Below are 19405 nucleotides of genomic sequence, written 5' to 3' on the forward strand. Positions count from 1 at the left end.
GGTCTTACCCTGGCAATGTTCTTTAGATAAAACTAGATGATAAAACTAGAGCCAATATTTTCCTGTTGAGGCGTTTCGTAAGTAGAAAATTTCGTATGTAGACATTTGTAAGTAGAGGTACCACTGTGTTGAGAAATTGGCCCCTCGTCTGTCAACAAAGCTATTTTTTTTCATCCGACTAAAGGTCTGCTAAACACCAAGTATCGCATAACTTCAACCGCAACTCCATGGCCTTGTCAGACACTGGAGTCTTTATTAGAGTAGGAATTTCAGCACATTCACCTCAGGAGTCTTCCTAACCTATGGCATTATTCAAATCTTGTTATTGCAGTTCAACAGCAGTGGCTTTAGTAGATGAATGCAACAGAGGAGGATGTACATGTTACTGAAATGTCTCTTCACAAAATGCAAATCATGTCTAGCCAATGCCATTGGGAATACATGCATTTATGGCAAAGGAAGACCTAAGACTAGGCAGCAGTTGCAAACAGACACGTATAAGGTTAGTTCTATTTCCCAAGAAGCAACAGCTGATGGGAGTTGTTGGTTGAGAAAATTTACTAAGATATTGCATGTGTCACCAAAATAAAGATGGCTTGTTTAGGTTTTGAGAGGTGGCATTGGTAAATGAAACTACAGGAAAACATAAAATGAATGACAAAAACAATAAAAATCAAACTTTAAAGAAAATGGTTTGAACTGAAAAAGGAACCCCTGTAAAAAATTTAAATCAAGGAAAAACAAATCCCTCCAAAGACAAACTTAAACTGATGGTAACTCTCTGAAGCCACCCAACCCACATGAACTGCTAGAAACTGCCAAATGTTGTATATAACTTCCATTCAAGTTGAAAAATGTGACCTTGATTTTTGGATATCCTGACCACAATAGGAGGCATGACTGGAACAGAGTGGATTTAAGTTATTACCTTGTTTTTAATGACAGTAGTAGAATTTATGTGAATCACAAGTGCAGAGTTTTTCAAAAACTTTTCAATAACATTGTTGAAAGATAATACAGTCACGTTGTTGATTGTATTAACCGTTATCATTCTCTCAGCAATATAGAGCAAACATACTTAGTGCAATGTTCCCTATCTTGTCCATGCTGATGCGGAGTAAACAATTTATTCTGATTTAAGAGTAAGCATAGTTTTTGTTTTTGTATGTGTGTGTCCATGAATATAAGCACATTTATGGAGAGAGTGTGCAAACATTGGAGCAGATAAGCAGTGAGAGTGAGATGAAACTAATTGGCCAGTAATAATAACTCTGGTTTAATTATTCAGATATTTGGCTTGTCTGAGGCAGAATCAGAGCAATGGAAAAGTCCTCTCAAGGTCAGGAGTGGACTGTTGTTGGTCTGAGGTTACTACAGATCGCAGTAAATAGCTTTATGTCAGTCCATGTATTGTTTCATTCGTATTAAGTTTGTGGTGTATGATTATGACTTTATAGGAATAGATTGTACCATGCAGGTTCATATTTTTAGGTTAGATGAATTCGTAAATACAAAACAGGTGGACAAAAAAACCAAACAAAAACGGGTCACTTTTTTATCCCAACACTCAGTCATCCATTACCAAATTCATATGTCATCCTGAATTCCTGCTAATTAAGATGACTGCAGTATAATAATAGAATGAATTAAATAAATTAAGGGAGTGCAAAACACTATAGAGCATTTTACATTAGTATTTGGCCTCTCTCCCAGTTCCCCTAATGTGACTTCAGCAGCCTAGTGGGTGATTCATATAAAGGCTTTCAGCAAAGCACTGTTAGAACATCTACATTGCAACCTATCAGTTTTAAACTATTGTACAGAAAAAAACACTTTGTGTGATCGACGGTGTCATGTCATATGTTCAAAATAATTACAACCATGGATGTAAAGGATCGAGAAGTTTTTTGGGGTTTTTTTTAGGATACAATTGTTTCCTGTACTGTAACTGGAAAGACTCCCTTGACCCTGAAAAATAAAAATCATCTCATTTAAAATGTGAATACATGCTTAAAAATAAGTACACTGAAGGAAAAAATAATGATCCTCAAAGATTTTTTGAAGCATGTGAGAAATATCATTAAATTATAATCACAAAAAAACCTTTGTGTGTAAAATTTTGTCAAGTGTTTTTTGAAAAGATGTGGATACACAACACCCCATTATGGTCTGTTAAGGGTAACCTTGTAGGCCCCGTTTGGCAGTGACATACACAGCCTTAAAGTATTGTAAGCACTTTATAGGGAATTGACACAGTATGAAATCATAAATTGTTTTGTCTCTCATTAATAGGAAATTCAGTGCTCTGCCTGCTGAAAGTGCATATTCATACCCAGAAAATTACTCTTCCAGTCCCAGAGACTCTTGACTCATTTTAATCTCTTTTCATTTAGGAACCCGGATATTCTCTCATGTGTAGTGTGGCTACAGGCCACAAAAATAGTGAAAAGTATCTTAACCGGAATGCCCTGCTTGGGTTTCTATGATCTTATTTAAGAGGGAAATGTAGTTTTGAGAATACTTGAGCCAATAAAGGAATTTCTTGGAATGGATGTGCAACTCATCCTCTTCTGATCATCTCTGGCTGTTGATGTGTCATCCCACTCTCATATGCTTAGTCAAATGGACAAACATATGCACTGAATTATACAATAATTGCATTTATAAGACCTAAAATAACAGACTAATGTCAAAGAAATATGTTTACAGCCCTGTTTTCCCCCTTTATTTGTACTATACCTTTAAAAATATTTTTTTTAGGAAATTTGAATTTAATTCAAGTATATTTTGCCCACATTTCATATGAGTTTTTTTTTTTGTAGTGTGTGTTCATGTTTGAGTGAATCTCTCTTGATGTTGTTAACGTAACTATCTTGTAATACCGACTTCATGAATAAATGTGATTTTAAAAATTAAATCACTCTCCCTCTCCAGGCCCATTAATGCAGCACAGGACTTTCTAGCGCAGAAGCATTATACTAACATATTTCATGACCACTATGCTCTATTTGTAGCCAGATGCTCTGAGTACATCACAAGCATCATTTGTCTCATGCTGGTCATAACATTTCTAAAGCTTCCAACAATTAAGGTTTGAATGCATAATATCTCCAGGTGCGTTTTGACTAGAATGTGGAAAAGATTGTTTGAATATTACCTGAAACTGAATGAATAGTTGTAAAAATGGAAAATAAGATAAGATTAAGCAAGGAAAAATAAAATGAGATAAGATAAACTTTATTGATCTCTCAATGGGGAATATTCACAGCTGTGTGACCTTTGATCAATATTTAGTTGGTTTAGAATTCTTCAAACTAAAAATGTTTTCATGAGATTTTTAAAGTGTGTAATAAGAACAATTCAATATTTTACTGTATTTTTACATCGCTTCCACTGAGGAAGTATTTTAAGATGACACATAAGAGCAGCATTTGATGAATAATGTAAAGAAGACATTCAGTCCTTAGGATGTGGTTTGTTTTTTTCTCTGCTCAGAGCATCTGGAGGAATCTTCACTGGTTCAATATCAAACAATTTGTCTTCAAGTATAACTGAACGTTTTCATGGTGGGTTTGTTACTCCTTTGAGAGTAACAAACATGTTAAGCTGTGTGTTTAACATAAGCTTGTTTATTTCTCATGGTGAGGAAGTACCAAGTAGGAGGAAGTAAATAAAGACTAGGTATGTTGCTCTGAAATCATCCAAACGACCCCCCAAAAAAGTCATACATACACTCATATATATGTCTGATACTTCTCATTTTAGATGTAATATATTGACATCAATTGATTTTCAGAACCTTGCATCCCTCAAATTTAATTAGATAATGTTGCAAAACCATTTTTGCTGTTACGCACTGGTGAAAAATATAATCAACCTCTGGATAAGGTACACAGGTATAAACATTGTGACATATTGTGACTGACCTATGACTTGGTGTTATGTGTTCCCTGAAGTCTTAGTATAAAATTGAATACAGATGGTCTTCCAGATAAGAACGTCTGACTTACGAACATCTGCAGGTATGAGCAACTTCACAATAGCATATCTGACTACTGTAGTTCCCTTCTCTACCACAACCCCTCGTAGTAATGGCATTTAAATGACCTCAAATGGCAATTACAGATATATTGAATGTAATTAATGACTAATGAGCAATTCAGCTCACTAACTGCATCTCTGAACCAATTGAGCGTGTAGGTGGAGGACTACATGTAACTCAGAAACGGGAATATAACTTCAAGGACCCGGTGCTGAATTGGTTTTTAAACATAAATACAAATTGATTATGTGGAAGCTTCTAAAAGCTACGGAGTTTGGACCTGTAAGGAATGAACCCTGTTTAATCTCTGAATCAACAGGCACAGCAGTAAAGCCCTCATCATCTCATTGTACAAGTACAAGATGACTAGAGTCACGCTCAGCCAAAAATCCCATCTCCCCAGTGACACAGACAACAAATGAAGGAGAGCAGAGTAGCTCTGAACCATTCAGCTCAAACCCCTCCATGGTGCCCCACACAAAGGGGGAGCTCAGAGTAAAAAGCACACATTAATTAGACCTCTATCTGTACATCTCTTCTGTGCTCAGTTGAGAGCGGAAGAGAGAATGAAAAGAGAGAAGATGATATGGTAAAAGAGGTGATGAGCTGTGTTAAAGCATGTTTCCAATGTTTGGTACTTTGCATGTCAGATTTGCATGTAAGCACTTGTGAGGTAAATCAACTACAATATCACTCCTGCTGCCCTAATTCTCCGTCCAATCTCACTCTCCATTGTTCCCTTACTTGTGAACGGGACCCCAACATACTTAAACTCCTTCATTTGTGGAAGGACCTCATTCCCCACTACGAAAAAACAGTCCGTCTTCCTGCTAAGGACCACGGCCTCAGATTTGGAGGCGCTGATTCTCACCACCACCACTTCATGAGAAGCTCAGTGACCTGCAGCACTCACTCACTCACGTGAGTGAGTGCTGCAGGTGAGTGCTGCAGGTCACAGGCCGATGATACAAACAGGACCACATCATCTGCAAAAAGCAGCGATGCCATCCTCAGGCCACCAAGCTGTAACCTCTCCTCACCACAACTACACCTCAATATCCTGTCCATGAAAAGCACAAACTGCACTATCTCCATCTCCCAGTTGGAGTCATCTGGCTGAAAAGGGAGAAGGCTTACACTATCTTTGTGAAGGACTGAGGCATGCCTCTCTCCAGGGATGGTGATCCCTGTATGAAGTAGTTAAGATGTATCCTAATAGCAAGCCATTGATATCAAAGTCAGTGAATGGCATACTGTATTTTAAAAAAAAAAAAAGATCTGTTATTTAAGAAAGACTCTTCTGAGAAGCGTTTGGCTTTAGCTTCTCTAATTTCAGGTGGACAAGTTGCCAATTTTATTCTACAAGGCTTTTAAAGAGTCTGTAAAGTCCTTTGCTGTCATCTATTTGTATGGTAACCTTGCTGTTATGCAGAACAATGTTCTTAAGTGTTGTGAGGGGACCCAGCAAGATTATAGGGGTATAACTGAGATGTCTGACCGATATACTGTATATAATGAGGAGGTGCCTAGGAAATCATTATAGGAGACAGCTCCCACCTCCTTAATTGGGAATACTGTATAAATTCTTGCCTTTCAGCCAGGGGTTGGAGGCTTCTGGAGCTAAAAACAGGTGTAAAATGTTGTTGGTACTTCTTTTCATACTTTTCATCACTAAAGAGAGCAGTGTTAGTGACAAGTTGGACAAGTGTGTGTGTGTGTGTGTGTGTGTGTGTGCGTATGTGGGGGGGGGGTATTATTATTTTTTATTTAATTATACTGCTAATTATGCCATTCCTATATTGCTGCAACCTGGATCTTGTGATTATCTTTGTTCATGTTTATGTACATTTACTTTGTTTGGGACTGAGCTTCTTTTGTTTTCATTTTTTCTGAATCCGATTCCCTTGAGTGCACAGACATGAGTGGGAATAAGCTTCTCATAACTCACCATGAAAACATGAATTTTCTAAAGTGTAATCCATAAGAATATACTTATTAAGAGTCTCATACAATTACTACTTTTTTGTTTCTTTAATATTTATTTAAACTGTTCAGTCATATTTCAAATATATTTCCTCTAAAATACTTGAGTACATGACAAAGAGAAACAACACCCAGCATTGTGTGATACCCTTGTCCCTTTTCTCCACATTAAAGGTGTATTTCACATCTCCTGTTTTGAAATGGATCACAACACGTACAATTATACAACATAAAACCTGAATTTCAGTGTGTGTTTTATCACTGTGACAGATGAAATTTTCGCAAGACTTACTTAATGCAAAAACAATACATGTCACGCAAAGTTACAGCAGTATGAGTCCTTAAGAATTCATCTGCGAAATTTTAAGGCTTATCCCTTTGACAATGTTTAATAAGATTTCAGATTCAGTTGTGGACTTGCAAATTTTGTAGCTCTCACTCTGTTGAGGAGTTCACGTCTCCTTTTTTTTCCAGGAGAAAACATATTTAATTATAAAGCATACTGAAATTGAGGCATTTTCCAAAATCAACTTAGCGCTATGTGGGAAGATGGCCAGCTCTTAAATATTTATTTTTTTGCATTGTGTTTTTCTTTTTTTCAACAAAATAACAGAAAAGAACTTTTGAACCATTTACTGCACTGTTTTACTGAACCCTCAGGAGGAGTTCTAAATACTGTTTACTTAGTGTATTATTAGCAGTTGGCATAGATAAAAGCAGGGGACAGAGGTTGAGTTACTCCAGTCTCTTTCAGGTCAATTTCAGTCAATTCCAGACACTAGACAGTACCAAGCAGATATACAGAAGGGCAGTTGGTTTATTGTTAGTTATTATTTACCTGTAAAGTAGTAGAAATCTCTGTGTATGCAATGCAACAAGATGACAATAAATAGATGAATGAGTATGATGCATAAATGAAGTGAAAGTAACCAATATAATGGACACAAGCAAATCTTGTAATTGTGCACGTTTTGTAACTATATAAAAAGATCACTAAATGTTGTGTGACATATATGACTGAAAAACATTATAACTAAAAGAAAAAAAAATCTTCTAGGAAGTTCTTGATATTTAGATAGAAAGTGAGATTATGATGTCATACACTTAAACTGATCTAATTTTCATCAGTAGTTCATATGGTAAACATTTAGAAACTTGTATTCTCTTTGGTTTATATTAACGGATGTCATTTAACACAGGCTATTAAAGCAATGTAAATCTGAAAGCACCTTAGGAGAACAATGACTTCACTACCAGTACTGATAAGCTCAGGTAGTTTTCCATTTCTGCTAAATTTAGTTTGAACTGAACCTCAAAACTTTAGAAAGTGGTGCAGCATAGTTCAAGAAAAACATTCAACAGATCCAAAGAAAATTTCACATAAAAGAAAAAAATTTAAATTCTGAGATTTTGTTTTGGGCCATCCACATTAACATTCATGTCAATTAGATCTCTTACTACAATTATAACAATATATGTGGCCAGACCACTTGTTTTTTTTCTTTTTTGGAACAATTGTAAGAGCTTGATGGACATGTATAGAGTTGTTGCGTTTTGAAGTTATATGACCTACTGAGAGCCATTCCAGACTGTTTTCATAGTTTTCAAATTTTATCCTCTGCATTTTAAAACCAATATTGTTACACATCATTGTCTCCCATTCCCACGGATCTGCAAAAAATAGTGGAATATGTTGTGTGCATGCCAAAGAAGGGCTGGTGGTAAAATCTTGAAAAATCAGCACCACAGAATATCATAATACTGGAGTAGTAAATATATTGGTGAAGTATGAATAAACCCAGCGGATTCATCAGAACAAACAAAGCTTGGCAATGCAATTTTATCTTCTGTTGTAATATTCTGTTATGTGCACAAAGTTGGGACTGTACTAGGTACAGTAGAATTCAAAAGACTACAATTTCAAACCCTCAAAATGATTAACAGTGCTCTTGTTTTTTTGCGGTTAATGCGTTCCAGGAACCACAGGCAATTAATGAGTTCCGCGATAAAGCGATGAACTATTTATCTTATTTAAGATCTTTTAAACGTTCATGACCCTCCCAATACTGATATTAAACCACCACCTATCTGTATTGCCTTTTCCCACACTCTTATCGACTGTTTAAAGCACTTTTGTGTCTCACGCAAGTCCGAAGCTCAAAGAAGTGAGCGCAATAGAATGCGCGTATGGTATCACGTGACTGCCTACCAAAATTTTGCGGTGAGGTGAGGTGAAGTCGCGAGCTTTGATGCGCAAGGGTGCACTGTACTCATGTAAATAATGGCCAAAACCCAACAAAGGTTTTGGGTAAAAAATATCAGAAATATAATATAATATGGGATGCTCTACAATGAACTGCCAACATCTGACATTAAAACTGCATTTGCAAATTACAGTTTAATCAAAGTGGGCCAAAAAAAGTTAATACATACTGTATGTCTAACATTGTTAAAATCACCACTGACAGTTGTTTGATTTAAATTCAAAAGACAACCATTTTGTATTTACCTGGACACTAAAAGTTATGCACTACTGTAATTGATAGCTGAGATTTAAATAAATTGTTTATTGAAAATAAATTTGGAATCTTTAAATGTCATATATTGTATTAAAAATTTATACCAAATATACCTTAATAGTGTGACTTTCTGTGTTTGGCTGTTGCATATTTTGATTGTCTTTGAACTTATAACTGTAGCATGTCAAAAGTAATTGATAACGGTGGTCGTTCCCTTGATCCTCTCACAATGAAATATCATTGTGAGAGGATCATGTGCACTGATCTCTAAGGTTACAATGATGGAATGCCATGCATATCCAATCTTAATGATGTTCCTGAATCTATTTTGTTCTATAAGGGTAATCTATTGGTCCCATGTATGCTGCTTTATTGTTAAATAATACAGATGATACCTTAAAATTTAAGCTCATATGTGTCACATGCAGCTAAAGCCCTTAAGCATACTGTATAGGCTTGTGGACTTTCCCAAGGTACAATGAATGCCAAAAAATATTTTCATATATTGACCAATGACAAAAATTAACCTATTACATTAAATTTGAATGAAAAAATATATAAGAAACGTGTCACTGAAATCCACTTTTTAAATCATTTGTGTCATCCTGCTATCAGATGAACTCACTGGATGTAAGAACATTTTCATGGAGAATGGTCAGTTTGTTGTCGCTTTCAAAGCACTTTCATGGTGCAAGAATTTGTAGAGAATTATACAGTTTAACTTAAAAAGTGCTACTTATAGCAAACTGGGCAACCCAAACATTCACACAATTTATGTATTTATGCACTGATTACAATTAAAAAAAATAAACAATACACCTTTTGTCAACAACTAGAAAAAGAAAACAATAAAATATGACAAACACATATACAGTGCTGATTAAGATCGACATGAAATGCAGATGGTAAGGAAGGAGATCAACTCGTACACAGAAAACAATGAATTAATCAGAGCAATGGATTTTGCTATAACTTGAGGCATGAAAAATAGCTACAGTATATAATTGAGGATATTTGTGAAGAGTGAACAGTAATGACAAATTACAAGACTGTATTTCTGCAGACTGAACTGGTATCTTAATGTAATCATTAACTATTATAGATTTATCTGTAGTTATGAGAATTGCTGAACTTTAACAATTATATTTAAGTGATTATGAAAATGTTTAAGGTTAGACAGACATACAGTGTTCATTAAACAATGTCAGTAAATCCAATATGCCAACCACACTGCCCACCGGCCAGACACTGAAACTTGTCTCTGTTGTTCACTCAAGTATGGAGGGAATTCATATGACATTCAGTAACCTGTGGAGAATGACGTGCTCTCAGATCATATATTCACAGTACACACTGCAGAAAAATTTCTGCACCCTGTGCCACAACATGCGTCTCTTTGGAGACATGTCCATTTATTCAATTGTGGCCGATTGATCAAGACATCTCAGTCATGTTTTCCGGTGATGTGAAGTTCACGGTAAGGAAGCCAAAAAGTGGTAAGCCTACCATCCATGGATTTTCTTTTCCGTGTCATTCACAGAATGACATGAGGTGTGTTTTGAGGGGGTGGGTGAACCAAGGACCCAGTTGTGTCGTCAGCTCAATTCTGTGCATGTTCAGTACATGTGAAAAATAGTTGAGGATTCTTCTTTGTCAAGTTCGGTCATCCTGTCTTTTTATCACTTCACGCTCAATACAGAATCTGGATCATAAACCATCATCTGTTCCTCATAAATATTTATATAATACTTTATTACCCAGTTGACCCCTTACAATGCTGTAAACAAAACAACAAAAAAATATTAAAAAAACATTGAATAAGTCATTGACAGATTGCAACATCACGGAATAAGTAAAATAAAACCTAAAACCCAAAGGAACAGCAGGGATTGTAAAAACTTTGTGCTTCTTTCATTCCATTTTGTAAAGTCCTCCACTGCTCTGCTGCGTTTTAGTTTAAACTTTGTTATATTTAATATATAGAAGATAAATGTACACGTATAATCCGCACTGAGGTTCATCTCTTGTGGCAAGCAGAGGATGAGAAGAGTTGCTACCAGGAGCACCCTTCTTTTTGCCTCAATTTCTAGTACGTCCTGTCTTTGCCGTTCATTTGTCCATTCATTCATTAATGGTGTTGTTCATTAGACATTTTTGTCATTCAGTCGTACCCATGGTCCCAAAGTTTGGGTTGTGAATCTCTGTGAAAAAAAGATTTTCCCCCACTTCCTCTCTCTCTTTCGCTGTCTTCTACTTTTCTCTCCCAGTTTTCCTTGTTGAATTCCCTCAGGTCCTTTGTCATCTTTGGTAGAGTGTCCGACACTTTGGTGTGTCTCAGGAATAAGGTGGAGGGGTCATGGAGGAACGTGGTTTGAGGGATTGGAGATACATGTGTGGATGCACAAATGGATAAATAAGGTAGATGAAAAGGATCAGAAATAGGTGACAACGTGATAGACTAACATGGATAAAACATTTTCACAAATCATTAAGTATGTTCATCTTGAATACAATGAGTATAAGTTATTATACCAAGTGTATGGATGGGGAAAGTAAGCAGAGCAGGAGAAACTAGACTATTTTGCCGTTTACGTAAGGAAGAAGAATGAATGAATGGGATACATGAAGAATAAAAAGACGAGTGAAAAAAGGACAGGGAGGCTGAGAAGTAGAGGAAAAAGACAGAGAAAAGAGCACGTAATGCAATTCAAGGATGTGTCTGTTATATCAGACAGGTGGTATCATGGTAGTGCTCATCATCTGTGAAGAAGCAACAGGAAGGAGGCAAGGCCAGCAGTCAGCCAGCTGGCCAATGGGAGTGAGTGTGATCCACCAATTAGAACTGTAAAAACAGAAAAACAAAGCCTCATTAGCACACGCAAATGGAGTTTTATTGGGTAATTTATGAGCAGGTTTCCATATACGCAAGTTCCTAACTTGTTCTCCAATGGATTTTTTTTTTCTCTACTGTATGTTTTACAATTAAAGGCATGGTAATGGATTGGAAGGCTTTTAACACTCTGCCCTTTAATTCTTTAGATTCATATTTAGTCGTCTAAACGAAAAGGGGAGTAATAAAAAGACCTTTTTTGTACGGCCGGGTTACATTTGTTTCTCACATGTTGTATGAGAACCAGGGTTTGAAAGGTGAATGGAATCAATGAAGCAGCTCGCAGCAATGTGTGGCTTGTGACTAGCATAGAGAATATAACACAAGCGGGCGTATGATGTAGTTCAGAGTTTCACTGGTGTGAGTCAAATTTCACACAGTTTGAGAAACGCCCCACAAGGATCTTTTTAAAGACGTCTGAGCATGGACCTTCAATCGCACCAGTATGTTCCCTCTGACCCAAAATGCCAAACCCTGTTGCACTGAAAACGGGCTGCTGTCAATCAGTATTTGTGAAATCCTATTTCTCTGAATCTGTTCTCTCCCAGCTTGGTGCCATAGCTGTGTTACAGTCTTGGCTGGCATAGGTCGTGCTCTGACTGCTGTGATCAATGCAGGTGTGAGTGCTTTCTTTTAGGGTTTTTCTCTTCAGTTTACGTTTGAAAACAACAGAGGCTGTGCGCCCCATCTGTGGTGGTACCTGAGACTGAAGCAAAGAAGCAAAAACTTGCCAAATATGGAGGGTTGAGATGTTGAGGGCTTGTGAGTAGAACATAGGTTCACAAGATTTTTCATCTGCTCTTGTTCCTCAATTACTGAATTGATGCTTTTCCTCAATGTTTTCCCAATGGTTGTGCACCTGCCCTTTTCATTCCTTTACATTTTGTAATTTAATTGCGGCAAGGAATAATAACGCAGAGACATGTTGCAAGCTTTTAAAGCTGCTGTCAGGGGAATCAATCATAGTGGCGGAGCTTTATTAAGTCTGGAGTGTAATCAACAACAATATGAAGAGGCTATTGCAGCCTAGCTGGTAACCTGTACTGAGTTTTTTTCTCCTCTGCTGAGGACAAAAGTCGGGTTTTCAAATCTTTTTACCAATCAAGGTAAACAAAATTCATTCATATATTAATTATATTTTTTGATGACATTTATATTTATCCAGGCAGATTCAACCCTTTTGTTTAAAGAAGCATCGTCCCGGGTCAATGCAGTCTTCCCAATAATAGATGCCAGTCACAATGAATTGCAAGAAACAAAGTATAAATGTCACTTTTGGATTCTACATATAATTGATGTCCAACACACTATTTCTTTGTGTTAATCTACAAATAATACAATCTCCATTTTACACAAACATCCAGCAAAAATGTATATGTACAGCTCTTCAAAGCTCGAGTTGGGTTTAGATCAATATGATTTCATATCAGGGTTCTAGCCCTTCTGACAAAAAATAAATATACTAAAGCTTTGATCCATATTCAGCTGAAGTGCTACCACACAGACACATGCGTTTTTCATTTGTATATGTTAACAAAAGAGAAGTGAATCTTTCCCCTCTCTCTGTTTCAGCAATAGTGTGTAAGTGTATCATATCTACAAATGATACAATTTGTCTGTATGTGATGAAAGCAAAATGGATTCAGAAAAATATTGGATTACTCTGGGCAAATACAATATATAATATTTTGTGTTGCGTATGTGTGCGTTGTTGTCGACGTTTCCATGTATTTCATTGTACAGATATTTTAATCCGCTAATTTAAAGCTGAGCATCTCCACCTTCTCCATTGTGCCGCAGTTCTATTGCAACCAACAAGATTATCACTATTTATTAATCCAAACAATCTTGAAACATTCACTTATCCCTTCTATTACACATACAGAGAGCAGCAGCAAATTCTCAAAGGAAAAGGGCATTCTTTCCATCTATTCTTGTGTTGAAATCAATTCTTTCTATGTATTTATTCAGGTCTAATTGTCTCTCTCCAAAGAGAGTTAAAAAAAACCTGTCAATTCACTTTTAAATTAACTGCAGTGAACACCCCTTGCACTCTGTAGGTGCATTTGTCAACTTCAATCAGACAAGTGACATGATATACAGTATAAGACAGTATATACATGGAAATGAATGCTGGTAAATTAGCTATAAATATATATATATATATAATATATATATATATATAAAATATATATATATATATATAAAATATATATATTATATATATATAAAATATATATAATATAAATATATATATAGAATGATGAGGTTTTACAATGTACACATTTTTAATTTGGAACATGGTTCAACCTTTCCTTTCTCACTTCATTCCTCATCTTCTTTTCCTTTCAGCTTTTTCCTTCAGGGGTCGCCATCTAACCCTGTCTTCTGCATCCTCTTCTCTCACACCAACTAACTTCATGTCCTCTTTCAGACGTAAGATTTTGTTCACATTAAAACATTCAGGTTTTGCACAATGATGTGTGTTGTTGCTTGTGATACAGTGTAAATGCCTGTAACTCTGTCTGTAAAGTATCTAATTACTCATTTTTTAAATAGCATTTCTACTACCCATAAATTATCTAGTAATAATAGCTTTTAATGATTAATATCATCATAAAAAAATCGTTTATAATCATTTATAAATGTCAATAAATGTTAAATTTTACGTTACTTTTCACGTGGTTTCACGTCTGCATCTTGCTTTGAACTTTCTCAAAAGGGAAAAGATCTCACCCAGTCTCACGCTGGTTCTTCCATTTGCATATACTGTACTCAACCAGCCATTCCATCTTAAAAGAACTGCATTCCTTTTTTACATTGGCTTGGTGAGTGGATGTGTCGTTAATGAAGGTCTGCAGGTTTCACTTATCTTAAGACATGATTTCTATGAACAAAGTTAGTAAGATAACTACAGTCAAAAGTAGTCATTACAATATTGTACCATAGCGACCCCTGTGAAGGTCATAATTCACTACAATTGTTGTTATTGTTCCCATTTTTATTTACTTTTAGAACAGCATGCAATATTAAGGTTCCACCTAATTTTTGTTGGGCATTGATACAAACTGTTATCAAAAAGTTGGTAGGATGTGAGGATAAAAAGAAGCTGTCAAAAGAAATTTTTGTATGCCTGAATGTGTGTTTTAATATACATGTCTGACATTACAACAAAACTTCTGGCAGGTTTTACTTTCAGATTCTCTTCTTTTTTGGTTCTTGTACCCATTTCCGTCTAATTCTATTTTCATCTTTGTGTTTCTCTAGCACATATTCAGACACATCTAGACACACTTGGTCACTCTCTCTGTATTTGACCTTTTCACATCTGTTTCTCTCTGCCACATTTCAACCTTTTCAGATACAATAGTCTCTGTTCACATGCTTAAGTGGATATGTACTTTTTGTAGCTCTTTCTAGTTCACCTTTGAGAAAAAATATAAGCCAAATACATTAGTTATGTATCTGATTATTCTGTTTATAACCCTTCACTCATTTCTCCTGAAAATATCTGCTATCTCTTCACATTCACGTCTCTCTAAAGTGTAAATAACATAAGCTTTAAAGATGAAGGGCAGGATTCAGAAGCACAGAGATAGTTAATGGTAGATGATACAATACAGAAGGTAAGAAGATATAATAAAAGTGGCTGTGGGGGATGCAGCTGAGGTGGGGTGTGCAAACTTGAAGGATAGAAGTATAGATGAAATGTGACGTAAACAAGAGGACAGGGACTTCCAAATCACCTCCATTCTGATGACCTGTGGTGTTCGCTTGTCTCAACACTGTCAACCTTTTCTCACCATGCAGTATTCCTACACCTTCCAAATACTAATGCAGGTGCATTTTTCTCTTTTGAAAATCCTGATTTCCTTCTCTCCTGTCAAAGTTTAGTTTAATTTACTTCCATGTGAACTTAACTCAGCACGGCTATGTGTAAGTTTTGCTTCAGCTTCTAAGGAAGTACTCTATCCACACCTTAGAAAAACAACAAAAGAAAGGTATCGAATAATTTAATAAATTTAACTTCAATCGCATTTTTCATTGAAAGATCAATACACCCACACACCACGAAGGAGGAAGCTGTTATTCACAGATGCATATTGAAATTTTTCTGGGTTTTCTTGATCCGTCCAAACAAAAATCTTACCTGTCTTACCTGCGGTGGCTACTGTGTTCCCCTGCTTGCACTTCCCAATGGTGATGGACACGTCATCAATAGCAATGTCCCCTTCAAAACTTGGTCCTCTAATTCCTTCAAACACAATCTGTTTTGGGGGGAAACAAACAAAGTGACACGTGAATACTGGGTGAGTATAGCATTCAGTACAGGAGAGACTTAAATTTAATTTAATGAATAACAAATCTTGGCACAAAAGACGATCAGAACTTACAGCAACCGCAGGAAATAAGTAAATAGCACTGGATTTCAAACTGACATTATATCAAAGACCACAGAAACAATATGCTGGTTTTGCTCACTATGAAGAAGTATTGGATATTTACAAGTACTGTATATACTGTATACTAACCCATGATAATTTTTAGAGCCACAGTTAAAAAAAACAACGAAATAACAAGACTCCTCTGCAAACTTTGCAAGCAGCTTCCCCACTTTAGCCACCAGCCATCTGGCTTTGATTGACAGCCTAATTACTGCAGTATGCCACGGCACCCAGCTAATCAAAACCCAAGAGTATTCTCTGTGGAATAAGATGATGGAAGAAAGGAAATAAACAAGAGAGGGGGTTTGTTTCTCCAAAATGCAAACAAACACAACTCTCATGACTGCAGTTATTGACTTTTTCTTGCAAGCTTTGTGACTTTAAAATGTTTAATTTTGGATAGAAGAACCAACGTGCTTCCTGAGTAACGAGGCCCCATAGTGTTTTTTTTTCTTAAGGGTTTTCCTGTGAGCAAAACGATGTAATTGTGTTGACTAATCTTTCGAGACAAAGAGAAACTTGTAAACATGTTGTAGAAAACCGTAAGCATTTTGCTCTGGAGCTGAGCTGGAACAACTGACTAGTCATCAGTTGCAACTTGGGCTTTTCACGTGTTTGACAAGTGACTATTTTTAATATTTCTACTGCAGAAGAGATATACGCAGTTATTTGTAAATGCGCCAATACATAACATTGATATGTGATTGGACTGTCATTTATTATACTATAATGCTATGAATCCCTGTTATTCACCCATTGTGTATAAATAAATATAAATGAAATGTCACTTCTATTACTGGGTATAATGTTTCACAATTCAAACTACAACCAAAATCTTCTTCAATTGGAGTCAACAAGTTGTTTAAGTTTGTCGGCAACTAATAATTATGTTTGTCATTATAATACCAATGTTACAGTTGGCACAAAACCTCTGCATATTGAATCCACTATCTGTTTTATATATGCAGTTATATGTCTGTTTGCTATTTAGGTGAATGTTTTTTCAGCCTTGTTTCTGTCTGGAATGTGTTTTCGCATCAGAAGTATAAATATTTTACCAGAAAACAACTGTGTATTGCTAACACAAGGACAGCACCTCATTAGCATTGGTGTTGGGGAATACATGCCACCACAACGGTGACAGTGGAGAGTAAATAAAATGGCTTGTCACAGCTTCCGATAACATTTAAGTTTATGTTGAATCTTATTCTTTCTTGGTGTTCCATGTTAATGTCCGGCATTATTTCATTTTTTAAATTTCATATTTAATAACATTATTAATAATATTAAAATAGATTTCTGTTCATCTCTGAAAACATGGTGCTCCACCTCCACCAAATGTATTCCCTTCACCTGTGTTGCCTCAATCACCTGTGACCCGACTGTCAATCAGTGTCCAGCATACATATACAAATATATTGAGGGATATGTCCTACACAAAAGATCTACTCTGTTCAGCGTTCACTTTCCTACCAGATTGTGTATAGCATAGATTGTTCATCTTCTTCTTTTCCTTTCGGCTTTTCCCTTCAGGGGTCTCCACAGCGAATCAGTGTCCTCCATCTAACCCTGTCTTCTCATCCTCTTCTCTCACACCAACTACCTTCATGTCCTCTTTCACTACATCCATAAACCTCCTCTTTGGTCTTCCTCTAGGCCTCCTGCCTGGCAGTTCAAAACTCGGCATCCTTCTACCAATATATTCACTATCTCTCCTCTGGACATGTCCAAACCATCTCAGTCTGGCCTCTCTGACTTTATCTCCAAAACCTCTAACATGTGCTGTCCCTCTGATATACTCATTCCTGATCCTATCCATCCTGGTCACTCCCAGAGAGAACCTCAGCATCTTCATCTCTGCTACCTCCAGCTCTGTCTCCTGTCTTTTCTTCAGGGACACTGTCTCTAGACCAAACAACATCGCTGGTCACTGCGGCTAACCTTCATTCATCTCCTTTCCAGGACAAACCTCCACCTCTCTAGCTTCTCCTCCACCTGTTCCCTGCTCTCACTGCAGATCACAATGTCATCTGCAAACATCATAGTCCATGGAGATTCCTGTCTAACCTCGTCTGTCAGCCTGTCCATCACCATAGCAACAAGAAGGGGCTCAGAGCTGATCCCTGATGCAGTCCCACCTCCACCTTGAACTCCTCTGTCACACCTACAGCACACCTCACCACTGTCTTACAGTCCTCATACATGTCCTGCACCGTTCTAACATACTTCTCTGCCACTCCAGACTTCCTCATACAATACCACAGTTCCTCTCTGGACACCCTGTCATCAGCTTATTCCTTATTTCTAATTCCTTATTTTTCTACTCTAATGTTGTGTTTTTATCGGACCCCTGTGGACCAAAAACAACCCAAACAAACCTGGATTGTGAGCAGACAGTAGAGGGGTGTCTCTCCACCTCTTGAGCACTGCCGAGGTGCCCTTAAGCAAGGCACAATACCCCACAAGCTGCTCATAGGGACAGCAGTGAGGAGCTGCCCACATCTCTTCCCCTCACTACCTGCATGCCGTGCAGGCCCCTTGTGTGTGTTTTCAGGGCATGTACCCATAATGCTCACCATTATTGGCACCCATGAAGTTTACGTACATAATGTGTAATATCTTCTGGAAAAATTTGAATGAAGTGAAACTTTGGTTTTCTATAGAAAACTTGACTTTGATACTAAAGCGCAAATGATAAACAATAATCTAAAGCAATGGGAGGAAAAAATAGAACAACTTAAGTTGTGCTGTGTCACTGGTATCAGCACCTTTTCTTGTAAATTATTAGGAAACACATTTTGACTTACCTTTGGTAAACCAAAAATTAGAATCACCTGTGAACAATTGTCTGTGCCCATGTGACATGAATTAACCAATGAACGATGACTTCCCTGTTTTAAAAAGCCACCTGTTATCCCCTGTTCCTTTTTCACAATAGGGAAGACAAAGGAGTTGTCTGAGGACATCAGAAGTGCGATAATTGGCAAATACAAGACCTCCAAAGGGCATAAGGCCATCTCCAAAGACCCTGGTATCCCGGTTTCAACAGTGCGTAATGTGATTAAGTAGTTTCACGAGCGTTGGAATTGTCAAGAACTTCCCTGGACGTGGGGGAAAGAGAAAAATTGATGACAGAAGACTTTGAAGATTGGATGTGTGACGTGATGTTTTTCCCTACCATTCACACCAAAGACCTGAAGGCCAACCTGGAACAGTCTGGGGTCATGGTTTCAACAAGTACCAAGTACCTCCAATTAAAAGATCCTGAACATACAGATTTGGTACATTTCCATTTATTTCTGAAGATATTGTACAGATTATGCAAAAAAGCAAAGGGGTGCCAATAATGGTGAGCAGGACTGTATGTGTGTTTTGGAAAAATGGACTGGAAAAAAGTAATTTCCCTACAGGGATAATAAATAGTATGTCAGTAGCAGGAAACCAAAACCCCATCAATAAAATGTGTGGTGTAAGAGGGAATAATATTCAGATGGCTTTCTGTTCATTTCTGAAAGCATGATGCTGT

The 19405-nt window shown here is 36.9% G+C and overlaps 1 protein-coding gene and 1 long non-coding RNA gene across 6 annotated transcripts in view; one reads left to right on the forward strand and one right to left on the reverse strand.

Moving 5' to 3' along the window:
* The window catches only part of LOC137593886 (uncharacterized), a 37767-nt gene that overhangs the window by 4973 nt on the left and 13389 nt on the right, over nt 1-19405 (forward strand). The window lies entirely within an intron of this gene.
* LOC137593845 (MAM domain-containing glycosylphosphatidylinositol anchor protein 1) overlaps nt 9303-19405 on the reverse strand; it is a 159270-nt gene continuing 149167 nt past the window's right edge. For 3 of the 5 annotated variants that reach the window (XM_068312919.1, XM_068312928.1, XM_068312902.1), the window contains exons 17-18: nt 15585-15702; nt 9303-11386 (exon numbers count right to left, since the gene is read on the reverse strand). In XM_068312919.1, coding sequence (XP_068169020.1) covers nt 11301-11386; nt 15585-15702 — 204 coding nt within the window. In that variant the 3' untranslated portion in view covers nt 9303-11300. The remainder of the gene's footprint in view (nt 11387-15584; nt 15703-19405) is intronic. The other 2 variants (XM_068312965.1, XM_068312910.1) reach the window with 1 other exon arrangement.

The sequence above is a fragment of the Antennarius striatus genome, chromosome 1 (assembly GCF_040054535.1).
Source record: "Antennarius striatus isolate MH-2024 chromosome 1, ASM4005453v1, whole genome shotgun sequence".
In the NCBI taxonomy this organism is placed as follows: domain Eukaryota; kingdom Metazoa; phylum Chordata; class Actinopteri; order Lophiiformes; family Antennariidae; genus Antennarius; species Antennarius striatus.